Source organism: Podarcis vaucheri (assembly GCF_965113315.1).
Source record: "Podarcis vaucheri genome assembly, chromosome: 14".
NCBI lineage: Eukaryota > Metazoa > Chordata > Lepidosauria > Squamata > Lacertidae > Podarcis > Podarcis vaucheri.
The window spans coordinates 47151891-47177807 of NC_138752.1; the positions used below are offsets into that span (position 1 = coordinate 47151891).

Here is a 25917-nt window from a genome sequence, read left to right on the forward strand (position 1 = left end):
GGTAAGAAGCAGGATCAGTGTTCTAGGACACATTCCAGTCAGGCAAAAACACGGGAGGAGGGTGCAAGGCCTAGGGAGAGTGGGGTGTAGCCTGATGGAGGCTTGAGGTTTCACGCTCCTAGTTTATGAAAGCATAAGATGGTTGGACAGTGTTCTCGAAGCTGCTAACATGAGTTTGATCAAACTGCAGGAGGCAGTGGAAGACAGGAGTGCCTGGCGTGCTCTGGTCCATGGGGTCACGAAGAGTCGGACACGACTAAACAACAAAGCCTTCTTACCTCTATTAGCCCCTTAAAAACAAACAAACATCTACATTTGATCAACAGAATGCTCTATAACGTGTTTACAGTGGAAGAAGTTCTGCACAATCCAGTGGCACTTACTTCCATTCAAGTATTTATTATTATCATTATCATTATTATTTCATTTACGAATTGCTTCCCATGTGTGGCATTCCAAAGTGATTTATGTTGGATCAGACCCTAAATTATTGGCTTGGATTGAAATTGAAATCATTCATGTGCATTCTTTTTTTTTAAAAAAAAAAATACTGATTGCGGTTTTTCTGCCTAACATATCCTATTAATATTTCTGATTAAAAAACTAAATAATTAAGACTGGGAGCTCTACAAGGACAGAATTACTCATGCTTGGGGGGGGGGACAAGGGGGGGGACTAAAAGCAAACCTGCCCATAAACCACTTTGAGCCTGTGGGGGAGAGCAGGACATCAAGGAAAGAAAACTATGGCACAGAGCAATCCAAACCCCATGAATCTGAAAGGATAAATAACCATTTATGCACCGGCAAAATCGAGGGCCCTCCCCCTACTTTAGAATATTTTTAAAAATGCACATCTGTACAATAGATACACTGCCTTGATAGTTAATATGAGTTGGCAGCATCCCAAATTTTGTTGCTAAAAAAACATATGTATCTATCTCTCACTCACCAGAGCCCTTGCAACAGCCCCTTCCGTCTTCCAGCAAGGGAGACAGCCTGCAACTTAAACAATCAATCAGCAGCTTTACAAGGAAGAGGATATTATTATTAATAATAATATTAATCTATAAATTGAACATTATCTTGCCCGAGCCCCCTTCCCTCCCCTGCTCCCCCCCCATTTATTATTATTATTATTATTATTTTTGCAACAGTGGCGGCGTAACCGGGTCCGCTCAGCCTCCCGGCCGCTCCACACCGACCTCCCGGCGGCGCGTGTGCACGTGTGGATGCGTGTGTACGCGCGCTGCTGCCGGGTCGCAGGGCGGCCACACGGCGCGTCTCTCTTCTTCGCAGCGGCTCCGCCTCCCTCCCTCCCCTCGGTTTTGGGGAGGGGGTGCTGCAGAGAAGGAGCGAGGAAGACTTTTCTCCCTCCTCCCCGCTGGGGCTGGCGCTCAGGCGCTGCGTGCGAACCGCGCTCTGCTCCAGACTGCGGCCCCGCCGCCGCGCGCTCCTCCTCCGCCGACCCGGGGCAGTGCACCAGCCGAGCCAAGCCCCTAGCAGCAGCCCAGCCAGCTCCGCTCAGCTGGGGCCTCCTCCTCCTCCTGCGCTCTTCAATCCCTCCAGCCGGCAGCCGCCTGCTGGCGAGTTGGCTCCACAATCCCTTTCCAGTGATGGAGAGAGAGAGAGAGAGAGAGAGAGAGAGAGAGAGAGAGAGGGAAGGGGGCTGCTGGTCTTTTTTTGGTGACACCCTCCCAATTCCTGCCCTGTTTGCTTCCACTGCAGCAGAAAAGCGCACTCCAAACGTCGATGGGGACGAGTAACAAGTCTCCAGTTTGGGCAAGCGTCGCGCGCAATTAAAGCGCCTCGGGGTTTTTTTGGGGGGGAGATTGGCATCTCTCTCGTTTGCAAAGCAGGGCAAGCAGTTGAGGTTGTTGGACTCTGCGCGCTCTCCCTCCCTCGGCTGGGTTGGCAAACTTGGAACAGGGAGGCGGTGTATGTGTGCTTGTGCGCGCCTGTGTGCGCGCGCGCCTGTGTGTGTGTGTTGGATGGTTTTGGGAGCCCGAAGATGCTGCCTGGCGTGCCCCCCCCTCTTGCGGAAGGGCACCTGAGCTGAAATCTGGGGATTAAGCAGACGCACACGCACACAAAACACAAGCACCCCCCCACCACACTCACCACACACACACACACACACACGGAGACGCGTTTCTGACGGGTGCCAAAGGAATCCTTTTGAAATGACTTGGAGGATTTTCAGCTTGGAATTATGTGGAGGGCGAATGCAGTGAGTAACAAGCGGCGGCGAAGGCGATTAAATAATAGCAATTATGATAAATAAGAATTTAAAAAATGCGGAATGGGGAGGGAGAGAGAGGGGTGGGAGTGGGAGGTGGGGGCTATGGATGGATGGTCTGTGGCGATCTTTTTGCCTGGCACTGTTGCAAAGGGGGGTGGAGTTGGGTTGCCTCGACAGTAGCGTCCATCTACCCCACCCCACCCCGCGCCAACCCCCGGCTACCCGTGAGTGAAATGGACAGATTAGGGTCCCGGCCTTGCTGCCGTTTCGCATGTCAATTTCGCCTGCCAAAAAAGAGCGAGAGAGTAAAAAAAAAATTAAAACAAACGTCTTACCCCGGTGCGTTTCCCCATTATTTTTTTAGCATGGAAATTAGTGCTATTAGTATTACTGGAGAGGTTTACTGAGCAGGTGGAAAAGATTTCTTTCCTCTCTCGCCGCGCCATCCCATGCACCTTTACTCGGGAGTAAGCTCTTTGGCGCTGAGCTGAGTTTACTCTCGAGGAAGTGCGCGGAGGGTCGCTTCCTACCTCCATCCCAAAATGAGGTGGCTGGTCCTCTTTTAAACACCCCCCCCATCGCCAGCCTGTGCGTGTTTACTCCGGAACAAGTCCTCTTGACTTCAATGGGACTTACTTCCCAGGAAAAGATGAGGGCTAGAAACTCCTTGCGATGGATCCCTCCAGTTGGGAACTTCAAGCTGCCAGAAGGGACCTTTAACTTGGGTAAAAGAAGGACCCTCCATTAAATTGCAAAGGGATTTTTTTTTTGGGGGGGGGTCTGTCCTTACTTTCCGAGTAGACCGATCGCAGCGGTGGTTATGGGAACGCAAGTTTTGGTGGTGTTTACTCGGAAGCAAGGCCCGCCTATGCTCAGTGGGGTTTTTTACTCCCAGGTAAGGGAGTCTGCCTAGGATCCCAACCTCCAAGGGGTGGTGTTGGGGGAGGTGGAGGGGGGGGCGAGGTCGCTTCATCTTTCTCTCTCAGCTCGCCCCAAACACACCGCAATCCTACGCATCCTGACCCGGGGAGGAAATTCCGTTGAACTCCGCGAGGGCTTCCTCGGGAGTAAGGACGCATAGGATCGCGCGCACGTCCTAGTGGAGAGAAATTGCGGCAGGAGGCGGGAGATGGAAGGAAGGACGGGGAACGGATTTCCAAGCAAGATCGCGGGCGAAACGCGCTCTCCGACAAATTACATGGAAGCAAATCAACTTTTCCCCCTACAGACGATCGGCTGCCCGGCCAGGATTTATTAATTCGCTGCGCCGCGAAGTTGCCGCTGTGTTATTTTGCGCTGTTCCGCCTGCGCTAACGTGGTGGTCTTTCTCTCGCCCCTCCCTTCCCTCCCCCTCCTCCCCGCTCTCCCCAAAAAACCCTCCCTTTTAGACCCCCTTTGCACCGATAAGCAACCCTGCCTCGCGGGGAGGCGAGGATGTGGCGCCCCGATCTCAGCACCAGCACTGGCGATCGCATCTCTGGAAAGCAGAATGGCAACCTCCCCTGACGCGCGGCGCTGAGGAGTCTTGCGAAATGCCAAACTTTGCGGCAGCGGCTACGATTTCTCACATTCCTGGTAATGCTGATTCTGATGCTGGTGGAAGGTGGCTGGAGGGGGGTGGTGGATGGGAATGAGGATAAAGAAATAAATAATTTTTTTTGGGGGGGGGGGAGAAAGTGGAGAGAAGCGCCAAGGGGATGTTAGGAACGCGGCGGAGCGCCAGGAGGCGCTGTTGCTCTTGGTTTCCCTTTCGCCCCCATGAATGGAGCGAAGAAGCTAAGAATTCCCTCTCCTACGTAGTAAAGGCTAACGGTGCAGGATTTCGCAGCTTGTGTGTGTGTGTATGTGTGTGTGTTGTGCACGTCTTTCTAATTGGTGCAAACAACCCCCCCCCTTTCTGCCAGCGTGGTGCATTTTTTTTAACTCACTGGTTTATTGTTTTTTTTTTTTGGGGGGGGGAGGATATTTCAAATAATTAATACTTCCCAATGAAGGAGGTTTAAAAGCACGGGCTAGTGGGTTATGGCTTTACTATAAAAACCCACCCACCCTCTTTCGGTCTTTTTGCCTCTCGTGTGATCTGACTGCAGTCGGGGAAGCAGGGAAAAAAAATCTGCCCTGCAACAGACAACGGCTGAGTTTGAATCCAAATGAGGTCTGGGGAAAGAGACACGCAGCTCCAGAGACCCCTCGCTCGTGCCCACCTGAAGCCTAGGGATGGAAGAGGTTTACTCTGAGTCCCATATATCCCCCTGCTGCTGATGGAACATGATTGATGAGTGTAGATGTCAGGATGATGGGAGCCATAGGATCAGAGATGCATTTTCCCCCAGGGCGGTGGTGGGGTTTGATGCAAGTCAGCAGAAGGCAGCCCCCTCCCTCCATGAGCAGCTTTGCCACCAGCCTCTGTGAGAAGGAACAACAGCCCCCCCCTTTTCACCCACCCGCCCAACGAAATCCACGAAAATAAAGCAGCATCCAGGGTTTTGACCCGAAGCGAAGGGGACAGTATGCATGCCAATGACTGGCCGACATCCCCGATGCCCAGCCAAAGTGGGTACATTGCCAAGGAGAGAGGGGAGTGAGGGCGGGTGAGGGTTGGGGGGGGGAGAGGGGAAAAAAAGGGTTAGAATAATGCATGTCTGAATCTGTTCCAGAAATTCAGCCAGTTCTGCGTGAGCAGCCAGCCAGCCAGCTTGAAATGAGTCTTGGAATAAAATACAATTTCTGGACAGAGGCGAGGGGAGGGAGGGGGGGGGGCGCACACCAATCATTGCTGCTTCAGCCACAGCAGGAGGGAAGAGGAAAGGAGGGCAGGAAGCAGGCAGGGCCTGGGTCACTGCATGCCTTCAAAGCCTTCAAAGATGCTTCGGAAAGCCAGGCTTTCCAAAAAGGCATCCTGAGAAGCTTCAGATATCTCATCTGCGCTGTGTCCTCAGCAGAGATTGAGCTGGTTTTATTCCCCCCCCCCCGTAAGGGAAGGATATGTGCAGGGCTGGCCAGCGGCCCTTTCGAGACCTCGAAGGCGATGTCAGTTTTGCTCTGGTGGGAGTTAAGTGTTGCACTGAGCCCGGGCGCTTAGCTGAGGTTGAACTTTGAGGGCCACCTTGACCCTGCAAGAGGACTCAGTTCAAGGATGCCTGTTTGCAAGGTTAAAGACTGGGTCCCTGTGGGAGGCAGGAGGCTGTGGCAGTTCATCCTCGTCTTCCGCGTGATGTGACGCCCGTCCCGGGCTCCTTGTTCTCCGCAGAGCATGGAGTTGGTGAAGATGGCGCGAGTTTGCTGGAATCTCCTGGTGCTTCAGGCTCTCCTGGCAGAGTTGGCCCTCGTCTGGGGGGCAGAGAAAAGCTACCCCATCCTGAACATCGCCGTCATCCTGGGGAGGACGCAGTACGTCACGGAAAGAGAGGTCCGGGCGCTTTGGACCAGGGATATGTCCGGCGACCTCACCGTCGACGTCAATGTGGTGCCCCTTCTGGTCAACCAGACAGACCCAAAAAGCATCATCACCAATGTCTGTGACTTGATGTCAGGCACCAAGATCCACGGCGTGGTTTTCGGGGACGACACCGACCAGGAGGCGGTTGCCCAGATTTTGGATTTTATTTCATCACAGACCTTTATTCCGATCTTGGGGATTCATGGCGGCTCGTCAATGATCATGGCGGACAAGGTAGGCAGAGAGCACATAGTTGCGTGAAGTTGGTGCCCTGTAGGGCAATGTATGCTGTCGCCTCCCTGTTTGGGCAGAAACGGAAATGGAGCCATCCTTTCATGCAGGGATAGCTAACATGTGCCCTCAAGATGCTGTTGGACTGCAGCTCCTGCTATCCAGCCAGCATGACCAATGGTTAGGGAAAGTGGGAGTTCCCACCCAACAACATCTGGAGGTCACTGAGTTGACTAGTCCTGCCTTAATGGGTTGGTCTTGTCTCCCTTAAGCTGTTTGTAACTTCAGTTTCTTTGGGAGTGAAGATATTTATTTCTGAATTAGAATTGTGGTTTAGCTTGGAGCGGCTTCTTCCTCAGTACCAAGACCAGCTGGTTCAGGAGCAGTTTGTGGCTATTCCATGACTTCCCCTATCAACATTGGGCTGTGGGGTGTGAAAGATTAGCAAAATCTGTTTTTGTGTGTGTCTTCAGTTCACAAAGGATGTTTAGATCTTCAGCAGCTTATGCACCAAAACACACGATCTGCTTGGATGTCGCAAAGCCGAGGGTTTCACTCAGAACTGCATGTTTCCTTTGAATTGTTGGATAAAAGTCTTCTCCAGCCACCCAACTCTGTGACAAAAGGACCTCTTCCTGTCACTGTCCGCTGGTTTCAAAAGTCTGATCTGCACTGCAGACTCAAGCCAGCTGAACTGTCATTTTCTTAGGGAATTTTTTTTGGGGGACACAGCTCTCTTGGGGATGGGGGCTAAGCATATATTTTTGCAACTCATGTACAGCCACAGCTCTTGTGATCCTTAAGGGGTAACAAAGATTGCAATGCATGTGTAGTGTAGACCCTGGAAGTTATTAATCCAGCAAGCATGTTGAAAGGAAGCGATGGGGAGACTTTAACAACAGCAGGTGAATGCTGGCTTACCTACCTAGTGTTATTGAGAGCCGTTGGGATGTTGGCCAGGGCTGACCCTAGACATTTTGCCACCTGGGGCAAACCACAAAATGGCACTCCTTCCCTGTCAGGGAAGAAGAATTAAACAAAGGTCTACATCAGGAACAAGGCGGGTGGGGGATAAAGATCTACATTGGGATCTGCTGTGCCTGTGGTTCCTGCTTCTTGAGGCAGCCTCCTCACCTTGCCTCATGTGTGGGCCGGCCCTGATTTCAGGAAAGTCGAACCAACTGTGGAGGGGAACTGTGTCAGGGTTGTGTGACGAGCTGCGAGTTCAAAGGCTTGGGACTTGGGATAGCACAGTGTGCCTTTGGTGTGCAATCAAACAAAAACTTAGCAAAATGTGTGCGAGAGAGATAATAATCACCAGGGATTAGGCAACTGAGCAGTGGTGCAGTGAGACTGAATGAATCTCCAGGGCGCGATGGCAACTCTGCACATGGTACATTCGCACGATACATTTAAAGTGCTGTGATACCATTTCAAATACCCTTGGCTTCCTCTTGCTAATTCTGGCAGCTGTAGGTTCTTACTAGTTTCCTTCCCAGGCTACAATTCTCAGAGTTCCCCATGAGGAAGAAGGATCGATTGTTTAAACCACTGTGGGAACGGGCAATGGTGTCTCTAGCAACTCCCAGGACCCTTAATGAACTACAGTTCCCAGGATTCCTTTGGGGGGGAAGCCATGACTGTTGAAAGTGGTATCATAGCGCATTAACTGTCTGGTGTAAATGGGGCCTGAGGCCTACATCTGTCAGTGTGCACAGCAAACCCTTGATAGTTCTCAAAGCCTGCGTGGAAAATGGTCTCTGTTTTGGCTCTGACAGAAGGTCCACATAATCCGAGCATGATGCCACATGAAGTACCTTTTCCATCCAATAGATAACAAACATGCGAGAGTTTTCGTCACAAGGGTGATGGGCACCTCATTTGTTGACTTCTTAAAGTAAGGGATTCTCTTTGGTTTGGGAACGTCATGCCTGGGGTGAATGTGGCCCTCCAAAGTTTTCTATCTGGCCCCTGGGATTTCCACAGGCCACGCCCCCTCTCCCCAGGCTCTGTTTTACACCCCCCTCAAGTGCTTTTGCTTGGCTGGGATGTGTTCTTGAACTGCAATCATGCCATTGGCCCATCCAGTTTGGTATTGTCTACACTGACTGGTAGCAGCTTTCCAGGACTTCAGAGCAAGCTCTGTCCCCTGGTCCTACCTGGACAAACCCAGTGTTAGAAGCTGAGATATATCAGCTAGGCGCCAAATGGCTCCTTAAACCAGGGTTAGAGTTGGGGGCAAGATGGCTCAAAAGTCATATTTCTCAATACAAACTTTTGGGTTCCTGAAATTCATTCTGATTGTGCAGATTCTATTTGTTGTCGTTGTTTAGTCATTTAGTCATGTCCGACTCTTCGTGACCCCATGGACCAGAGCATGCCAGGCCCTCCTGTCTTCCACTGCCTCCCGCAGTTTGGTCAAACTCATGCTGGTAGCTTCGAGAACACTGTCCAACCATCTTGTCTTCTGTCGTCCCCTTCTCCTTGTGCCCTCCATCTTTCCCAACATCAGGGTCTTTTCCAGGGAGTCTTCTCTTCTATAAGATGTGGTATTTGTGGGTTGAAACAGTTCAGATCCAAGGATCCCCAGACATGTACCTCCAGATGGTGGAGATGTCAGGCAGCATCTTGGCACCTGGACATCTTCACTTGGTCGCAAGTGGCCAGTAAGTGCAAAATGTGCCTGGCTAATTTCTAACACTGCTGGAGATGCCGCCAGGCGATTGAACCTGGGACCTCCTGCAGCCCTTCCCCTCTCGCTAGCCTGGATGGAGAGGTGTGTGCAGAAACCTTTGACTTCCTCTTGGCTCGAAGGTAGCTTACAGGGCAAAGGTCAGAGTTGCATCTGTTGCTCCACTTATTTTTGTCTCTGGGTCCCTGCACTATTGGAATGTGTCATAGGTTTTCTGTAGGTGGAGGTAGGGAAATATGTCCCTCCGTTTGACAAATTCATTGCAGACAGAGGAGATGATGTCCCTTAACTCTTCTTCAATACGGCAGCGAAATGGAACCTCCATGGCAAGAGGCAGTTTACCTTTGAGTACCTGGCACTGCGAGCTAGCAGATGCCGACTTGGGAAAGAAAGACCTGTCTGTCTGCTCTTGGAAGCAGTGTTCAAAACGCGCTAGGTGCGTTCTGCGATTGGGGTGGGTTCCATTGTGACTACGTGGAGATTTCTGGGCACCCGGTTGGTGACTGACATCTCCATCGAGCCAGCTGACTCGTCTGTAGCAGAAGATGCATGTCTTCTGCTTCTCGGCTGGCTGTGCTATGGCCTTCCCACAAGCCACCCAGATGGATCTCACAGATCACAGTTTGCAAACATCTGCCTTAGTCCGTAGTTAAGACCCTTTCCATTTCTATGGTGTGTGTTTCTCCTTCTTGCACACTGGGACAAGCGAGCTGTTGTAAGAGCAAGCTACAGTTGAGCAATGTGGCTGAGATCCTAGAATTGTAAAATTGGAAGGGATCATCTGTTCCAAGCCCCTGGTGAATAGACGTTCCATTGTGGCGACCGTAACCCAGGTTTAACGTGTCATTTGGCACCTAGCTTATATACCTGAGTTTCTAACATTGCTTGGAAGTGGAATGATGAAAGAAATGGATCATTGGTTGGCTCCAGCAGGACTCTGGGTATGTCTTGAATAGCAGCCAGTGATGGAGATGGCCACTTTGCTCTTGGTCCCCAGCATTTGCTGCTCAGAGGTAGACTGCCTTTGACTGTGAAGGCTCTCCGCTCTGCAATTCGAGATCATGATTAGCCATGGGTGGTTCTCTTAAATCTTCTTACGTGAATTGGCCTAACCCTTTTCAAAAGCTTGTGGTGGAGGAACATCTCACTGACAGCAAACTGCAGAGGTTAAAAGCATGTTTTGCGAAGCGGTCCGGCCTTTGCTTGTCCAGAACTTGAACGGTGAACCCAAATTCCATGGGGCATACGGGTTTACAGGCTGTTATCCATTATCGCAAGCCTTAAGGGACAGGGGTGGTGCTGTGGGTTAAACCAAAGAGCCTAGGACTTGCTGATCAGAAGGTCGGCGGTTCAAATCCCCACGATGGGGTGAGCTCCCGTTGCTCGGTCCCTGCTCCTGCCCACCTAGCACGTTAAAGTGCAAGTAGATAAATAGGTACCACTCCAGCGGGAAGGTAAACGGCGGTTCTGTGCACTGCTCTGGTTTGCCAGAAGTGGCTTGGTCATGCTAGCTACATGACCTGGAAGCTGTATGCCGGCTCCCCTGGTCAGTAAAGCGAGATGAGCACCACAACCCCAGAGTTGGTCACGACTGGACCTAATGGTCAGGGGTCCCTTTACCTTTACTATCACAAGCCTCTTCGCTGGGACAGTGGCTTCTGGGTGCTAAGGATGGGGCACAACCTTTCTTGTGACAGTGCAGGGCCACTTCTAGGATGTGAAAGGTGATTTGGGAGCTCAACCCAGGGGTGTTGCACCCCAGGTCACCAAGCTGGATCAGGACCTCCAGATTTCAAGAAAATGCTTCTGCTTCTGCTGGAGCGTGGAAGCTCTGATCTGTAAAGAAGTTTACACCGGTGTAAACGGAAGCCTCTTGTATAGCAAGAGGCTGTTTTGGTCCACGCAGATATGATGCACAATGAAGACCTCATAGCAGCATTAAGGTTAATTGTTACCTTCCTAGCCTTGCCTCTTCTGCTCTCCCTGGTTCTCGCCTTTGCTTGCTCGCCTTAGTTCTGCTTCCCTGCTTTTTTCTGTTTTTGCTTATGCCGGGGTGGAATGTGGCCCTCCAACCTTCTATGTGGACCTCAGAACACTCCCCAAGCCACACCCCATGCACTTTCGTCCGGCTGGGATGGTCCCTTGGGTTCTGATAACGCTCCTTCTTTGCCTGCATGGACAATAGAGAGGAGTGTGTTTGTGCGGAAACCAGTCTACTGCAAGAGGCAATAGTCATCGTTCTGTCTTCTTTTGCCTCTGGACCTGATCACCACTGCCATGTGGCCCCCAGAAGGCTGCCTGCCAGGGGATGTGGCCCCAAGACTGCAAAATCTCGCACCCAATGGCTTTTATTGCATGGCGCCTAATACTACTTGCTGTGTTTATTATTTGTTTTATTGTTGTGAACCGGGAATTGCAGTGAAGAGGTGAAACTGGCCCCGTCCTCCCTGCACAGAACATTGCCGAATCTATGAATCGGAGTGGTTCTTTTTGTAGAGCTGCAGAACTCATCCCTCTCTTGCCTTCCCCAGCATTGTTTTTGGCCCCTCCCTGGTCTTGCCTGCTTCCCTCTCCGAACATTGGATGTAAGCAGCAGGGGTCAGGCAGCTGCTGTTGTTGCAGTTGTCGCGTGGCTTTGCAGAGCAGGGACAGCCAACTTCTGCATTCTTGGGGTGTGTGTTCTGTGTCCTCCAGTGAACAGACTGGGGCCCAGCAATAAAATCCTCTGCAGAAACTGGAAGGCCAAATGCCATTTGGGCCATTTAGCATTTAAGGCTGGGCTGCAGAACCTGCCGTCCTCTAGATGTGGCTGGAGTGCATTGAATATGTGACGCCTCAAAGGTTGGGTCATGTGTCTAGGACAGGGGTGGGGAACCTGGTGACTTCCAGGTGTTGCTGGACTCCAGCTCCCATAATTCTTTGCCATTGGCCCTGCTGGCTGGGGCTGATGGGAGTTGGAGTCCAACAGCATCCAGAGAGCCACAAATCTCCCCCATCGCTGATGGAGGACTTTACAAGCGTGTAAGCATAGGATTATAGAATTGTAGAGTTGCAAGGGACCCTCAAATGTCATCTAGTCCAACCCCCTACAATGCAGGAATCCTGCCCACAGCCATTCCTGGGTGGACTTATAAAAAATATTATGCAACCCTGCTTAATATTTGACCACTATCATTTACATTGCATATGCGTGGGACATTTCTTGGGCTTGGGGCACATGGGGATTCTTCATTGTATTTACAGAAAACTGAAAAATAAGTTTAAAAAACCAAATCTGTCCACTGCCATCAAAATTCAATACAGTTATACCTCGGGTTACAGATGCTTCGGGTTACACGATTTTGGGTTGCGCATGGTGCTAAACCCAAAATCACCAGAATGGGTTACTTCTGGGTTTCGGCACCTGTGCATGCACAGAAGCACTAAATTGAGCTTTGTGCATGTGCAGATGCGCTGAATTGCAACCCGTGTGTGTGCAGACGCGGCGCTGTGGGTTGTGAATGTGCTTCCCGCACGGGTCACGTTCACAACCCGAGCATCCACTGTAGAGGGATGTTAATGTTGCACAGCAGAAAGGAATATAACGTGTGTGTGTTTTGCAACTGAATATCTTGTTTCCTTTCCTTTCTGGCAGGTGATTTTTTGGGTCATGTTGCGACCAAAAGATGTGGGGTGGATGAATGAGGGGCCAGATAAATTTGCACCGGGGTGAGGAGGGCTGGGTCTGGCATAGAACCACTGATTGGCTATCTCAGCTGCAGATCAGGAAGGGTAAATCTGGTAATTTCAGTTTCTCTCCTTTCCTTGTTTTTGTGGTTCGGTTCTCCACATTTCCATGCCGCTTTTGAATTTTAAAACTAACAAAATCTTCGTGTACTGGATGGTGTGCGACTAACGTTTACTCAGAATAGACCTGATATCTTTTTAGTACATATTACCGGGCTGGAGAACAGCATTGCAAAATTCGTAGAAGTACGAATTGTGAACAGTGACTGCGCCTTGTTCCAGTAACTGAGAATTGGGCAAGTTTGCCTTCAAATGCAAACTGAACATGATTTCTCCCTCCTCCCTTATCGACGACACTAACCAACAGCCTGGCCTGGTACAAGGCAGTTTCTGATGTTCTTACATATGGAGAAAGGCTGTTAGCTGAGTGGTTGAGCATCTGCTCTGCGTTCGGAAGGTCGCTGGTTCGATCCGCAATGGCCTTTCCTGGGGAAAAGGCTCCCTGTCCAAAATCCCGGAGAGCTGCTGCCAGCCAGTGCCAACAACACTGAGCTAGGCAGACTGGTGGTCTGGCTCGGTGTGAGGCAGCCTCCTGTGTTTCTTCAACTCCAGGCAACATAAAACGTAGCTGAAGATGTGAAAGCTTCTTTCGCAAGGCTGAATGGCCCACCGTCACAATCCCTGCTCCTGAGATTGCCTCGTGTTTTGCCTGGGTGATGCTAGCTGCCGCTGAGGAGCCTTTGAGCCAATCTTGTTTGTCACTTATGTAAAGAGTTGATGATAATTCAGCGAGGCGTTTGCTGACTGGAGAGCCACTTATTAGCTTTTCAGCAAATAATTTCTCAGCACATCAAACCCCGAGACTGTTTCACAACAGTAGCGGAGCCGACTGAAGGCAAACCAGATATTAGAAAATAAAAATAGCTTGGATTCTCCTCTCAATCCCCTCGCCTCCCCTCCTCGCTCCCTATAGCTTGGCTCTTCTGTAGACGTCTTTTCGGCATTGCGGTCGGGAGATGGCGAGGTGGAATTAAGAGATTTGCACTGTTTCGGGTCAGCGATCCATGCAGCGATCCTGGGGTTGCAGGACAGAGTGGAGAACGGGCTGGCCTAGACTAGGATGCTGCATGTAAAGACTAACAACAATCCCCCAATGGGAGTGCTGTGTGTTTGTGTGTGTCTGAAGCATGTCCCAATAGTCTTAGCTTGTCTCTGCCTCACCTGCAACTCTCCTGCCTGCCACAGGGATTCGGCAACAAGGATGGCACAGCTGCAGTCCAGTCGAGTGCTTGGGGGCAGCATAAGTACAGTGGTACCTCAGGTTACAGACGCTTCAGGTTACAGACGCTTCAGGTTACAGACTCTGCTAACCCAGAAATAGTACCTCGGGTTAAGAACTTTGCTTCAGGATGAGGACAGAAATCGTGTGGCGTTGGCGCGGCAGCAGCGGAAAGCCCCATTAGCTAAAGTGGTACCTCAGATTAAGAACAGTTTCAGGTTAAGAACGGACCTCCGGAATGAATTAAGTTCTTAACCCGAGGTACCACTCTACTGCAATGCTGAATTAGAACAAAACCGATCAAGCCCCAGTATACTGTTTCCGACAGTGGTCAGCCGCTGGGCACCCATGTGCAAGATGCAAAAGGGAAGCCTGTCCCCTGGTGCTTGTCCCAGCAGCTACCGAGAGGTATGTTGCCTCTGGGCATGGCTGCTCCATTCTGGAGTCTTGGTAGTTATCATTGCCACTTTGCGGCTGTGAATCCCACAAGACTCATACATTAGCACCCGTTCAAGTAGCCCAGAGGAAGAAGTTATGACTAAACCTCAATCTGCAGCCAGTTATCATCACCACCCTTGTTCTTAAATCAATAATAGTACATTTAATGTAAGATGCTTCTTTCAATGCTTTCCAAATACAGATATTTTCCCATGGTGTATGCGGATGAAGTTTAATCAAAATCAGAATTCTCATCTTAAATGCTGAAGCAGAAGAGGCAATAAAGCTATTTTGATTTCAAATCTGCAATCTAGTTATGTGAAAAACCAAATCCCACCTCACAGACATTCAGAAACAAGGTACAGTAGAGGAACCAACTGAAAGCAGACTGAAGCAAAAGGCTCTTCAGGGACCAACCAAAATCAAAAGGAGGAGGGAGCCCATTATATCTCTTGGAGGAGGGAGTTCCAAGGATGGTGTCACCACCGATAAGGCCCTGTCAGTTGTGCCTGCCTCTTCCACAGAGAAGGATGGAGGGTGGGAAGGGAGAGGTTTCCCATGGAGTTAGCTTATTGCCTCCACCAACCACACAGGTGATGGTGGGAAAGGACTGGCTCATTCCTTGTTTCAGTAATAATTGTCGTGCCCCCTCTCTGGTATCAGAAGTGGGATGTGCAGCGGAGAAGGCGGATCTGTTAGGACCAATGGGACACAGGCCCACCAATCTTAATTTGCCTTCAGACAGGTCCCATCTGCATGGGGTGGGGGTGGTTCTGGCTGCCAGTGTTACCCCTGTAGAATTCAGCAGGTTGGAGGCCAGGGACAAAACTAGAAATACTTGGATCTGCCTGCCATTGGCTCCTTGGCTGCCACCCTACCAGTCTGAATAGTCACCAGCCATCATTGGGGATGTGTGCTATGAATCCTAATCTGAATGCCCCCCACCCTGAGTTCCCAATGGCTTGAAAATATGGAGAATGGTACAGTAAGCTTTCAGCAAGTAGATTTTCTAACTCAAGAATGCATAGATATCAATAAAACCAGAAGACTGACAGGGCATTTAACTCTCCCTTCTCTGATGTTCCTGGAGGCAGACTAACTCCTGTAACACCTGCAGGGTGTTTGATAATCTCTTTTTCTCTTCCTATAGCCACTGAAACTAAGACGCCATCTGCACCATGTTTCTAAAGCAGTACCATACCACTTTAAATACTCATAGCTTCCTCCAAAGTATCCTGGGAAGTGTAGTTTGTTAAGGGTGCTGAGAGCCGATAGGACACCTTGGTCCCCTTGCAGAGCTACATTTCCCCATGTATTTTAATTATCAATCCCTCTTCCCAGGGAACTCTGGGAATCATAGCTCTCAGAGGGGACCAATGGTCACTTAACAACTCTCAGCACCCTCAACAAACTACACTTCCCATAATACTTTGGGGGAAGACATTGCCATTTAAAGTGGCTTGATGTTCTCATGAAAATAAATGGAGAGAAGGATGGTGCATTAGAGGTGATTACATACATCACAATGTTAGGGAATATGTTGTCTTCAACTCTATCCTTCCAGTAACACAAACCCCTCCAACTGAAAGATTGTTTAGAGAAAGCAAGGCCAGTGTTTACATGTATGAAAATGTATTTGACCTGTCTTTGACAAGAGAAGTCAGAAACCAACAAGAGAATAAGCTCTTAGAACAATGGGCCCTCTTCAGAAGCAAAAATACTTTCAGAGAGAGCATGTCTCTATAGCCCTGTTACTTGGGGAGAGAGAAAAGGAGATGGAGATGCAGACAGCATTCTTCTCAGTTTCTCACTAAAAAGGAAGCCCCTGGAAGGTGTGCAGAGGACGGTGACCAAGATGATCAAGGGTCTGGAAACCAAGCTATATGAGGAATGGTTGAGGGAGTTGGGCAGGTTTAGCCTGGAGAAGAGAATACTGAGAGGTAATATCATTTGTTGTTGTTGTTTAGTTGTTCAGTCGTGTCCGACTCTTTGTGACCCCATGGACCAGAGCACGCCAGGCACTCCTGTCTTCCACTGCCTCCCGCAGTTTGGTCAGACTCATGTTAGTAGCTTTGAGAACACTGTCCAACCATCTCGTCCTCCGTCATCCCCTTCTCCTTGTGCCCTCCATCTTTCCCAACATCAGGGTCTTTTCCAGGGAGTCTTCTCTTCTCATAAGGTGGCCAAATATTGGAGCCTCAGCTTCAGAACCTGTCCTTCCAGTGAGCACTCAGGGCTGATTTCCTTCAGAATGGATAGGTTTGATCTTCTTGCAGTCCATGGGAGTCTCCTCCAGCACCATAATTCAAAAGCATCAATTCTTTGGTGATCAGCCTTCTTTATGGTCCAGCTCTCACTTCCATACATCACTACAGGGAAAACCATAGTTTTAATCATAGCCACCTTCAAATATCTGAAGGGCTGTGACATAGAAGATGGAGTAGTCTTGTGGGTAGGGCTCAAACTAATGGATTCAAATGACAACAAAGAAGATTCTGACTCATTAGGAAGAACTTCCTGCTGGTTAGAGCTGTTCGACAGTGGAGGGTGGTGGACTCTCCTTCCTTGGAGGTTTTCCAGCAGAGCTTGGCCGGCCATATGTCAGGTCTTCTTTAGCTGTGATTCCTGCATTGCAGGGGGTTGGACTAGATGACCATTGGGGTGCCTGACAAATCTACATTTATATGATTCAAAGGTAGTTTCCTCTTACCGTCCAGCTTCTGGGTCACTCAGTGCGACGACACTGGATTAACTTGATGAACATTAGGCTTATTTAAATATTTTATCATATTAAATGTCATTGTGTTAATATTTAATAGAGCTGAGCAGGTTGGAACGTATTAGGTTACCTGTATTCATGTTCTGGCTGTTCTTTGGTAATCCCAACCACCCCTTAGAGGCACTTCCACCACAGAATTGCTGCCGATGTGCCAACTGCCTTTGCGGTTTACAACTTCATAGCAGAAAAATGCCACCAGCATAAATGGAAGCAAGTAAGAGGATATAGGGTGTAGCGTCCTGGCAACAGAACAATGGTTCTTACTTCAAATGGCCATTTCAGGACCAGGGAGAGCTCCAAAGGGTAGGAGGAGTTGCTCCAATACAGCCCAGGGTAATGCCTCACTGCCTCTCTACCAGGCCCAGTGCAGAACAGGACCAATACGTCCTCCTCAAATGAGAGTCCTAGCAGCAGCCCTAGTAACTTGGATGGCTTTTGAAGAGGATTAGGCAGTTTCCTGGCATATAAGGCTACCAATGGTTGCTAATTCTTATGGCTAGGCTCTGTCGGAGGCTGCATGCCCCTGAATACTGGTTGTTGGAAACTGCTCTTGTGCTCAGGTTGGACTAGATGGGCCACTGACCTGATCCAGCAGGCTTTCCTCCTCCTCTTACCTACAGGAATTAAAGAGGAGGCAACAGATATTGATGCCTGGGAACAGGTCTGCATATTTAGGTAATCCAACATACCCCTTTTTGTTGTTTGGCTGATAATCAAAGGGCCAGGTGACATTCTACAGGTCATCTTTGGTGCGAGAGGGTACCAGTTGCTGAACCTGAGCTTAACTCTCTCACACATGCACACACCAGCACCAAAATAAATAAGGTGCTACTTTTTGACAGGGGACCTGTGATTTGAATTTACTGGAAGGTCATTGTCATGCTTGTTGTAGTCAATTTGGGAATAGCATGTTGAACGCTATAAATAACTGGGTTTTGCAGGCCTTGCTTGCTGCCGTGGTCTCTTTTGTTCCAGGAGTATGGGTCAGAGTGATAGAGAAAAGGGTTCCACTTAACCATGAAGCTATCAAAATCATCTAAATTGACTTGATCAACGGGGAAGTGAGGATCACAAATTCATACCTAAGCAGGCTGCCTGTAGATGTGAATGGAGGAGGCATCTCAGGGGCTCCCTGGTTCTCCTTCCTCCTTCTTTAATCCCACCCCCCGTCTCCATGATTTTGAGATATTTCTAAAGCTCAATGAAACAGTCAAGGAGGTGGTATGGATTGTGGGGGCTTCCAGGTCAGCTTACCTGCTTGTACCTGACTTGGTTGTCTGGACCAGGCTGAAGAAGGATGCATATTGTCCCTGTCAAATGCGTTTTAATTCTCCACTTCGTCATCCATTAACAGTGCTGGAGAATATGCTGGTTTTAATTGGAACTGACAGTTTAATAGCTTCTTTCTCTTTCTCTCACCTTTTTTGTTTTGCTGGTAATGTGCTTTGCCCAGTCTAATGAACAAGCATGTGGTTCTTGTGTGTGGTTTTTTTTTTAAAGAAATACCTTCTCAAATCTGTAGCATAGTTCTGGACACAAGCTGGACACTCTTGTTGGGGCAGATAATTGCAGAAGAACCCCCAAGCTGTGTACCTGCTCCTTTATAGGGTGGCACTGTGGGTTAAACCACAGAGCCTAGGACTTGCTGATCAGAAGGTTGGTGGTTCGAATTTCTGCAACGGGGTGAGCTCCCGTTGCTCGGTCCCTGCTCCTGCCCAACCTAGCAGTTCTAAAGCATGTCAAAGTACAAGTAGATAAATAGTTACCGCTCTGGCGGGAAGGTAAACGGCGTTTCCGTGCGCTGCTCTGGTTTTGCCAGCAGCAGCTTAGTCATGCTGGCCACATGACCCGGAAGCTGTATGCCGGCTCCCTCGGCCAGTAAAGTGAGATGAGCGCCGCAACCCCAGGGTCGGCCACGACTGGACCTAATGGTCAGGGGTCCCTTTACCTTTACCTTTAAGCCACCAAGAGCAGGGAATCTCACATCCTTCTGGTCTAGGGAACCACCCATTAACAGTTCTGTCTGGATTGAGCTTCAGTTTGTTGGCTGTCATCGAGTCCCTTACCAAGGCAAAACAATACTCCAAATGCACTGGCTTCCTTGACAGCCCAGCATCTGAGACAATGTCTAGAGAAGTTTCACCTTAGTCAACTGATGCTGGAGCTTTGACAGTCAATTAGGAATGGGAGAGGGGGAAATAAATGAGATTCTGCTCCATTTTGAAGGGAACTTGCCTAGTTTACATTTTCAGAAACAGTACGAGAACCGAAACACCCATTTCCCACCTTTCCAAATTTTGCAATTTGCAGAGAGTAAATCTGCATGTTCTCTGCAGCCGAGTCACGTGCACAGAAATGTATGCACTGGCATAAACCGTGCATAAAGATATTAGGGGAAATGACAGGAAATTAGGGGAAACCGCTCTGCAAAAAATGTGTGTATTAAGCAGAATTGCACACAGACATGTCTGTTAGGAGAAACGCACACTAAGATGCTGATGAATTTTCATTGGGACTTTATGGGGGGGGGGAGAGGGGAGAATAACAAAATGATGCCAAAATGTGGACGACTGAGATGGAAAAGGGAGAAACGGAAATGTACAAATTTGCCCATCCCTGGAGTCAATAGCTGCATCCCTTCCACACGTCCAGTTTCTTCTTCCTTTGTAAATTACAATAATCTGTTTAATTTCCTTGGAAGGTGGAGGGAGGAGCAGAACTTGCCAGGACCACCAATATTATGTTGTAAATCTGCATGTTCTCTGCTTTAATTTCATGTGTCGTTCATCTTCCCCTGGCCCTGAAAAGTGCCCTAAATACTACCCAAAGCCTGCTTTGGCTCTGAAGAAAAATGTGATGGGTGACATGTATCCCATTATGTCCTACTCAGAGTAGACCCATTGAAACCAGCCAACTTGAGTCCATTATTTCAGTGGGTCTTTTCTGAGCATCTGATACTGGATAATGCTATATATATATATATATGAATGGGGAACCCATGACCCTTGAGATGATGTTGGACTCCCATTGGTCCAAACCAGCAGCCAGGAATGATAGGAGCTGGAGCTCAACATCTGGAGGACCACAGGTTCATCAGCCCCGCAGAGTTAGTCACCAGTAACCTTTTAGTTAGTTAGTTAGTTAGTTAGTTAGTTAGTTAGTTAGTATACTACCCTGTAAAAGGTAAAGGTAAAGGACCCAGTCAAAGTCAGCTATGGGGTTGCAGTGCTCATCTCGCTTTCAGGCCAAGGGAGCTGGCGTTTGTCCACAGACAGCTTTCTGGGTCATGTGACCAGCAGGACTAGACTTCTTTTGGTGCAACAGTACACCGTGACGGACACCAGAGTGCACAGAAACACTGTTTACCTTCCCACTGCAGCGATAGCTGCTTATCTACTTGCACTGGTGTGCTTTCGAACTGCTAGGTTGGCAGAAGCTGGGACGGAGCAACGGGAGCTCACTTTGTTATGGAGATTTGAACTGCCGACCTTCTGATCTGCAAGTCCAGGAGGCTCCGTGGTTTAGACCACAGCGCCACCCATATCCGTGTACCTGCAGGTCTCAGATAAAATCATAATATATAAACACAAAATACATAATTGAAATAAAAACAAGAACAACCCAATAACGTCCCCCATCCCCAACACATTTTAAAAGGGCATGAAATGTCAATCAACCAAAGGCCTGGTTAAAGAGAAATGTTTTTGCCTGGTGCCTAAAGGAAGGTACCTGGCAAACCTCCCTGGGGAGAGCATTCCACTGCATAAAAGGTGCATTATTGTGTTACCACCCTCTGGACAAAGAAAGGCCTCGTGAATTTGTCCAATCATCTTTTAAACCCACCCAGGTTGGTGGCCATTGCTGCCTCCTCTGGGAATGAGTTCCATAGCTGAACTTTGCACTGCGTGAAAAAGTCCTTTTTAAAATCTATCCCAAATCCCCAACCTTCAGCTTCATTGGCCATCCATGAGTTCTAGCGATAGGGGAGAGGGAGCGAGAAAGTTCCCTCCACCCATTTTCTCCTTGCCATGCATAAATTTATATGTTCCCATGATGTCGCCTCTTATAAAGCTTTTCTCTAAACCAAAAGTCCCAAACGCTGTAACCTTTCATCTCCCCGGCTGCGCATCTTGCCCTGAAATTTCTCCTCCAGCTTTGCCCGATTGTCCAATTGTTTGTGAGATGCAAAGGAGCAGTCATGTTTGAAAAGCCACAAGCGACAAAGCAGGCATGATCTAAATAAGATGACAGGGAAGCCAAACTTCTGCCAAGAGCCTGAGGCAAAGGAAGGTGCCAGGAAGACCTTTTTATAGGCCCAGACTTCCTCCTCTTTCTTTCATTTTTGGTTCAAGAGCTGCTCATAATTCATTGCCAGCATTGAGAGTTAATAGTGAGCAAGCTTGAGCTGTGATGTGGACAAACCACAGGAGGCCTGTTCTCAAACACCTCATGTTACTGCTTATGCACGATGCTACCAAGGGATGCTTCTGAACCACACAGTCTGAATGCTCAGCTCCTCTGAAGTGCTCAGAAGAAACACACAGAAAAGCTCATGAAGTTTTGGGGGGCTTATCCCTCCTGTGCTGTACCATTCAGGGCTGGGCTGTACCACTTCAGGCGATCATGCATGAACTGATTCAGACCACTGGCTTTGACAGCTTAGGCCAGGGGTCAGCAAACTTTTTCAGCAAGGGGCCGGACCAGTGTCCCTCAGACCTTGTAGGGGGCCGGACTATATTTTGAAGAAAAAAATGAACAAATTCCTATGCCCCACAAATAACCCAGAGATGCATTTTAAATAAAAGGACACATTCTACTCATGTAAAAACATGCTGATTCCCGGACCGTCCGCATGCCGGATTTAGAAGGCGATTGGGCCGGATTCAGCCCCTGGGCCTTAGTTTGCCTACCCATGGCTTAGGCTGCAGCCTTAACTGAAATTGGCTTATTGCAGTGCGCTGTCCATGGTACTTCCCTTGACTTGATCCAGAAGCTGCAGTTGTTGCAGAATAAGGCGGAACAAAGGCTGGCAGGACCGAGACTCCGACAGCATGTAATACCACAGCTCGGAAACTTGCACCCGTTGCCATTTTGCTACTGGGCCAAGTTCAAGCTGTTACAAAAAATTTTGAATGCTGATGACATTGAAATGAATTGAACGGGTTCTAGCAACAAGGTAAAATGTAAGATGGGATTGATAATAGATAAACTAAATAGGATATGAATTTGCTGAACCAATTCTTAAAAGGGATACAAAAAAGGGAGGCGTGAGGAAGTCAGGAAAATAAGTTAACTAAAGATGAGAAATCAAGAAAGAGGGAGTTTTGTTTTCTTTTATATGTGTTTTTTTCTTCTTTTTGTGTTTAATGTTTGTATTTTTGTATTTTGTAATTTTGTATTTTTCTGTTTTTGTATTTTTCTGAACTTTTCTATTGATAAAACTTAATAAAATATTAAAAAAAGTTCAAGCTGTTACAATCCTGATCAGCTTGGGACCAGTTTCGTAGAATTGTAGAGTTGGAAGGGACCCTGAGGCTCATCTAGTCCAAACTCCTGCAATGCAGGAATATTCAGCTGTCCCATAAAGGGATCGAACCTGCAACCTCTGAGGTATTAGCAACACACTCTCACCAACCAAGCTTTCATTTTTAAAATATTCTTTTATTTGGTTTTACACATTTAAGTTTACAATCATACCACAACACACCCAAAGTTACAAGATTCTCTTGAATCTCTGGACTTCCCATGGGTTTTGTTATTAAACCTTTTCTATTGCATCCTTTTTTCAATAATTCAAGTTTTTTTATATAACTCACTTATATCCATAGTTCTCATTACATTACAAGTGTTATTGCAGTCCTGCTAATACTTTCAACTGCTTACAGTGGTCTTTAAGGTAAATTGTAAATTTCCCCCATTCCTTATGCCAGTTTTGGTCTTCCTGGTTCCTGAGCTTTCTGGTTAGTTTTGCCATTTTGGCATAGCCCAACCACTTCATTAATCATTTTTATCTGGTAGGGACTTTTGTCTTCTTTCCATCTCCAACTGAGCTTTCCTGGTTTGTTTGTGAATCTGCCTTACCCCACGTCATTGATTTTGTGTGTGTGTGAATTGTAGTAAATTAAGGCTGATCAGTTCAGAGAAAACTTGTGGAGTGTTATGTGCTTCTATCAATTGTGCAGAAAAGTAAAAGTTGAACAGGGACGCTGTCAAATGATGGAATCATTGGGCGCATCATCGAGGCTTCAACTATCTGTGACATAGCCTCTCCATAAGTAAGCACGAGTGGCTGGAGGTCTTAATTTAATGTCACTTCTATTTACACAGTCGATGTACAGACCACACCTTACCCCAGATATGTGCCCTTGTCCACTCCCATCTGCAGAACTGTCACAGGTGCTGCATAACACTCTGTCTGCATTGATAAGAAATCAATCTTTTAGTGCCCTGCCCTTTGGAATTCTCTGCCTATTGACATTGGGCAGGTGCCATTGCTGTTCACCCATCCCTGGCAGGCTGGCCACGTTCCCACTCAGGCTTGCCACCATGAGACCTGGATGATGGACCACTGGCCTGATCTGGCAAAGCTCTCCTCATGTCCTTAAACAAAAGGTAAAGGGACCCCTGACCATTAGGTCCAGTTGTGACTGACTCTGGGGTTGCGGTGCTCATCTCGCTTTATTGGCTGAGGGAGCCGGCGTACAGCTTCCAGGTCATGTGGCCAGCAGGACTAAGCCGCTTTCTGGTGAACCAGAGCAGCACACGGAAACGCCGTTTACCTTCCCACCAGAGCAGTACCTATTTATCTACTTGCACTTTTGACGTGCTTTTGAACTGCTAGGTTGGCAGGAGCAGGGACCGAGCAACGGGAGCTCACCCCATCGTGGGGATTCGAACCGCTGACCTTCTGATCGGCAAGTCCTAGGCTCTTTGGTTTAACCCACATCGCCACCCTTTGTCCTTAAACAAACAAGCCTTCAATACCACACAGATAAAATGAGAGTGGGAGACAGAGCGCTCCTGCAGCTGAGCCTTACAATGGTCAGATGTACTGCCCTCTTGTTCCTAGAGAGACAAGAAGTTTTGAAAGTGAGGGGAAAGACTCCAGTGGCCCCTCCTCACTCCTTGGTCTTCCAGGGAGGGGAACAGGCCTGGTGACATTCCTTGGTGAGGCAGACATCTGAAGGCAGCCCTGTTTAGGGGAAGTTTTTAATGTTTGTTTTTTTAATAATTTTTTATTCAAATTTCACAATTTTTTTTTAACAAACATAACAACACCAACAAACACAAAACAAAGCAAAAACATGTATAATTTCAAATCCTTATTTTCATATAACTTATTTCCTAGACTCCCCCATACCTCCCCTTACTGCATTCTAATTTCCAACTTTTTTTCAACAAATTCTTACTCTCAGTCTTTTCAGATTTATAATCTCCTTTCTTCTTTTTAATCTTAATCTTTACAGCTGTAAACCCCTTAATTTATAAAACCAGCGCCATTCTAACACTCATTAATTTTACAGTATTTCTTTAAATAATTCTTAAATTTTCTCCAATCTTCTTCCACCGCCTCTTTTCCCTGGTCTCGGATTCTGCCGGTCATTTCTGCCAATCCCATATAGTCTATCACCTTCATCTGCCATTCTTCCAAGGTGGGCAGCTCTTCCGTCTTCCAATACTTTGCAATGAGTATTCTTGCTGCTGTTGTGGCATACATAAAGAATGTTCTATCTTTCTTTGACCCCAGTTGGCCGACAATGCCCAGGAGAAAGGCCTCTGGTTTCTTAAGGAAGGTATATTTAAATACCTTTTTCATTTCATTATATATCATTTCCCAGAAAGCCTTAATCTTTGGGCACGTCCACCAAAGGTGAAAAAAAGTACCTTCAATTTCTTTACATTTCCAACATTTGTTATCAGGCAAATGGTAAATCTTTGCAAGCTTGACTGCTAGGGGAAGTTTTTAATGTTAATGTTTTATTGTGTTTTTAATATTCTGTTGGAAGCCATCCAGAGTGGCTGGGGAGGCCCGGCCAGATGGGTGGGGTATAATATATTATTATTATTATTATATGCCCCACGGAGGACCTTAAGGTCCACAAATGACAACACTTTGGAGGTCCAAAGTTGCAAGGTGGTTAAATTGGTCTCAACTGGGGCCAGGGCCTTTTCAGTACTGGACCCGACTTGGTGGAACGCACCAGATGCAGACATCTTTCTGCAGGGTCTGCAAGACAGAGCTGCTCCCCTGGCCTTTGGTTTGAACTCAGTCTGACCCTTATGTTTCCCTCCCCTTACGGTTTTGATCCATGGGCTACTTTTAAAATGAGGCTGAATTTTAAGTTGCAATTTAACCTGTATTTTAAATTGTCCCCCCCATTATGTTTCTATTGTAATTTTACTGGTGTTAGCCGCCCTGAGCCCGGCTCTGGCTGGGAAGTGTGGGGTATAAATAAATTTTATTATTATTATTATTATTATTTAGTTAGTTAGTTTGTTTGCTTATCATGATGGGTGGAATAGGGGCCTGAATCCAAGAGGCAAAGTTTTAGCTCTGGGGTGAAGGAGAAGGAGGATGTGCAGCAAAAAAAAAAAAAAGTTGCTAGCACATTTTTTTTCAAAGCTAAGCATGGTCTGGTCTGGTTTCAAACAGGATGGGGGACTCCGTGTTGAGATTTCTGCATTTCAGGGGGTTGGACTGAAAAAGGTCTTTGGTAGTCTACCATCTTTAGAAACTACCTGTCTCTGCGACTTGTCCATATTTGTAGATACCCCCCCCCGTTCATATCTCCCATCAAGACAATGTTGTAATCCATATAGTCCAGTAAGGTCTTATGCAACTTCTTATAAAATGCAGATTTCCCCTCATTCGGTGCATACTATCAAAAATTTTTCTCCTTGTGTTTGAATTTCGATTGCAATAAATCTTCCTTGCTCATCTTTAAAAACAAATTTCGGTGACAGGCTCTCTTTTGCATAAATGACCACTCCTCGCTTTTTTGCTTTGTCCAATGAAATAAATTCTTGGCCCGGTCTCTTATTAATCAATATTTTCCTATGCAGCCTTGTCACACGTGTTTCCTGTAGACAAA

General features: G+C 47.8%; 1 protein-coding gene across 3 annotated transcripts in view; it reads left to right on the forward strand.

Annotated features, from left to right (window-relative positions):
• The first annotated feature begins 1503 nt into the window (after window positions 1-1503).
• The window catches only part of GRIN2A (glutamate ionotropic receptor NMDA type subunit 2A), a 227717-nt gene continuing 203303 nt past the window's right edge, over window positions 1504-25917 (forward strand). For all 3 annotated transcript variants that reach the window (XR_014213659.1, XM_082199615.1, XM_082199614.1), the window contains exons 1-3: window positions 1504-2229; window positions 3630-3816; window positions 5492-5914. Coding sequence is in view for 2 of the 3 variants with exons in the window: in XM_082199615.1 (XP_082055741.1) it covers window positions 5495-5914 (420 nt within the window). In the remaining variant the exon portion in view is untranslated. The remainder of the gene's footprint in view (window positions 2230-3629; window positions 3817-5491; window positions 5915-25917) is intronic.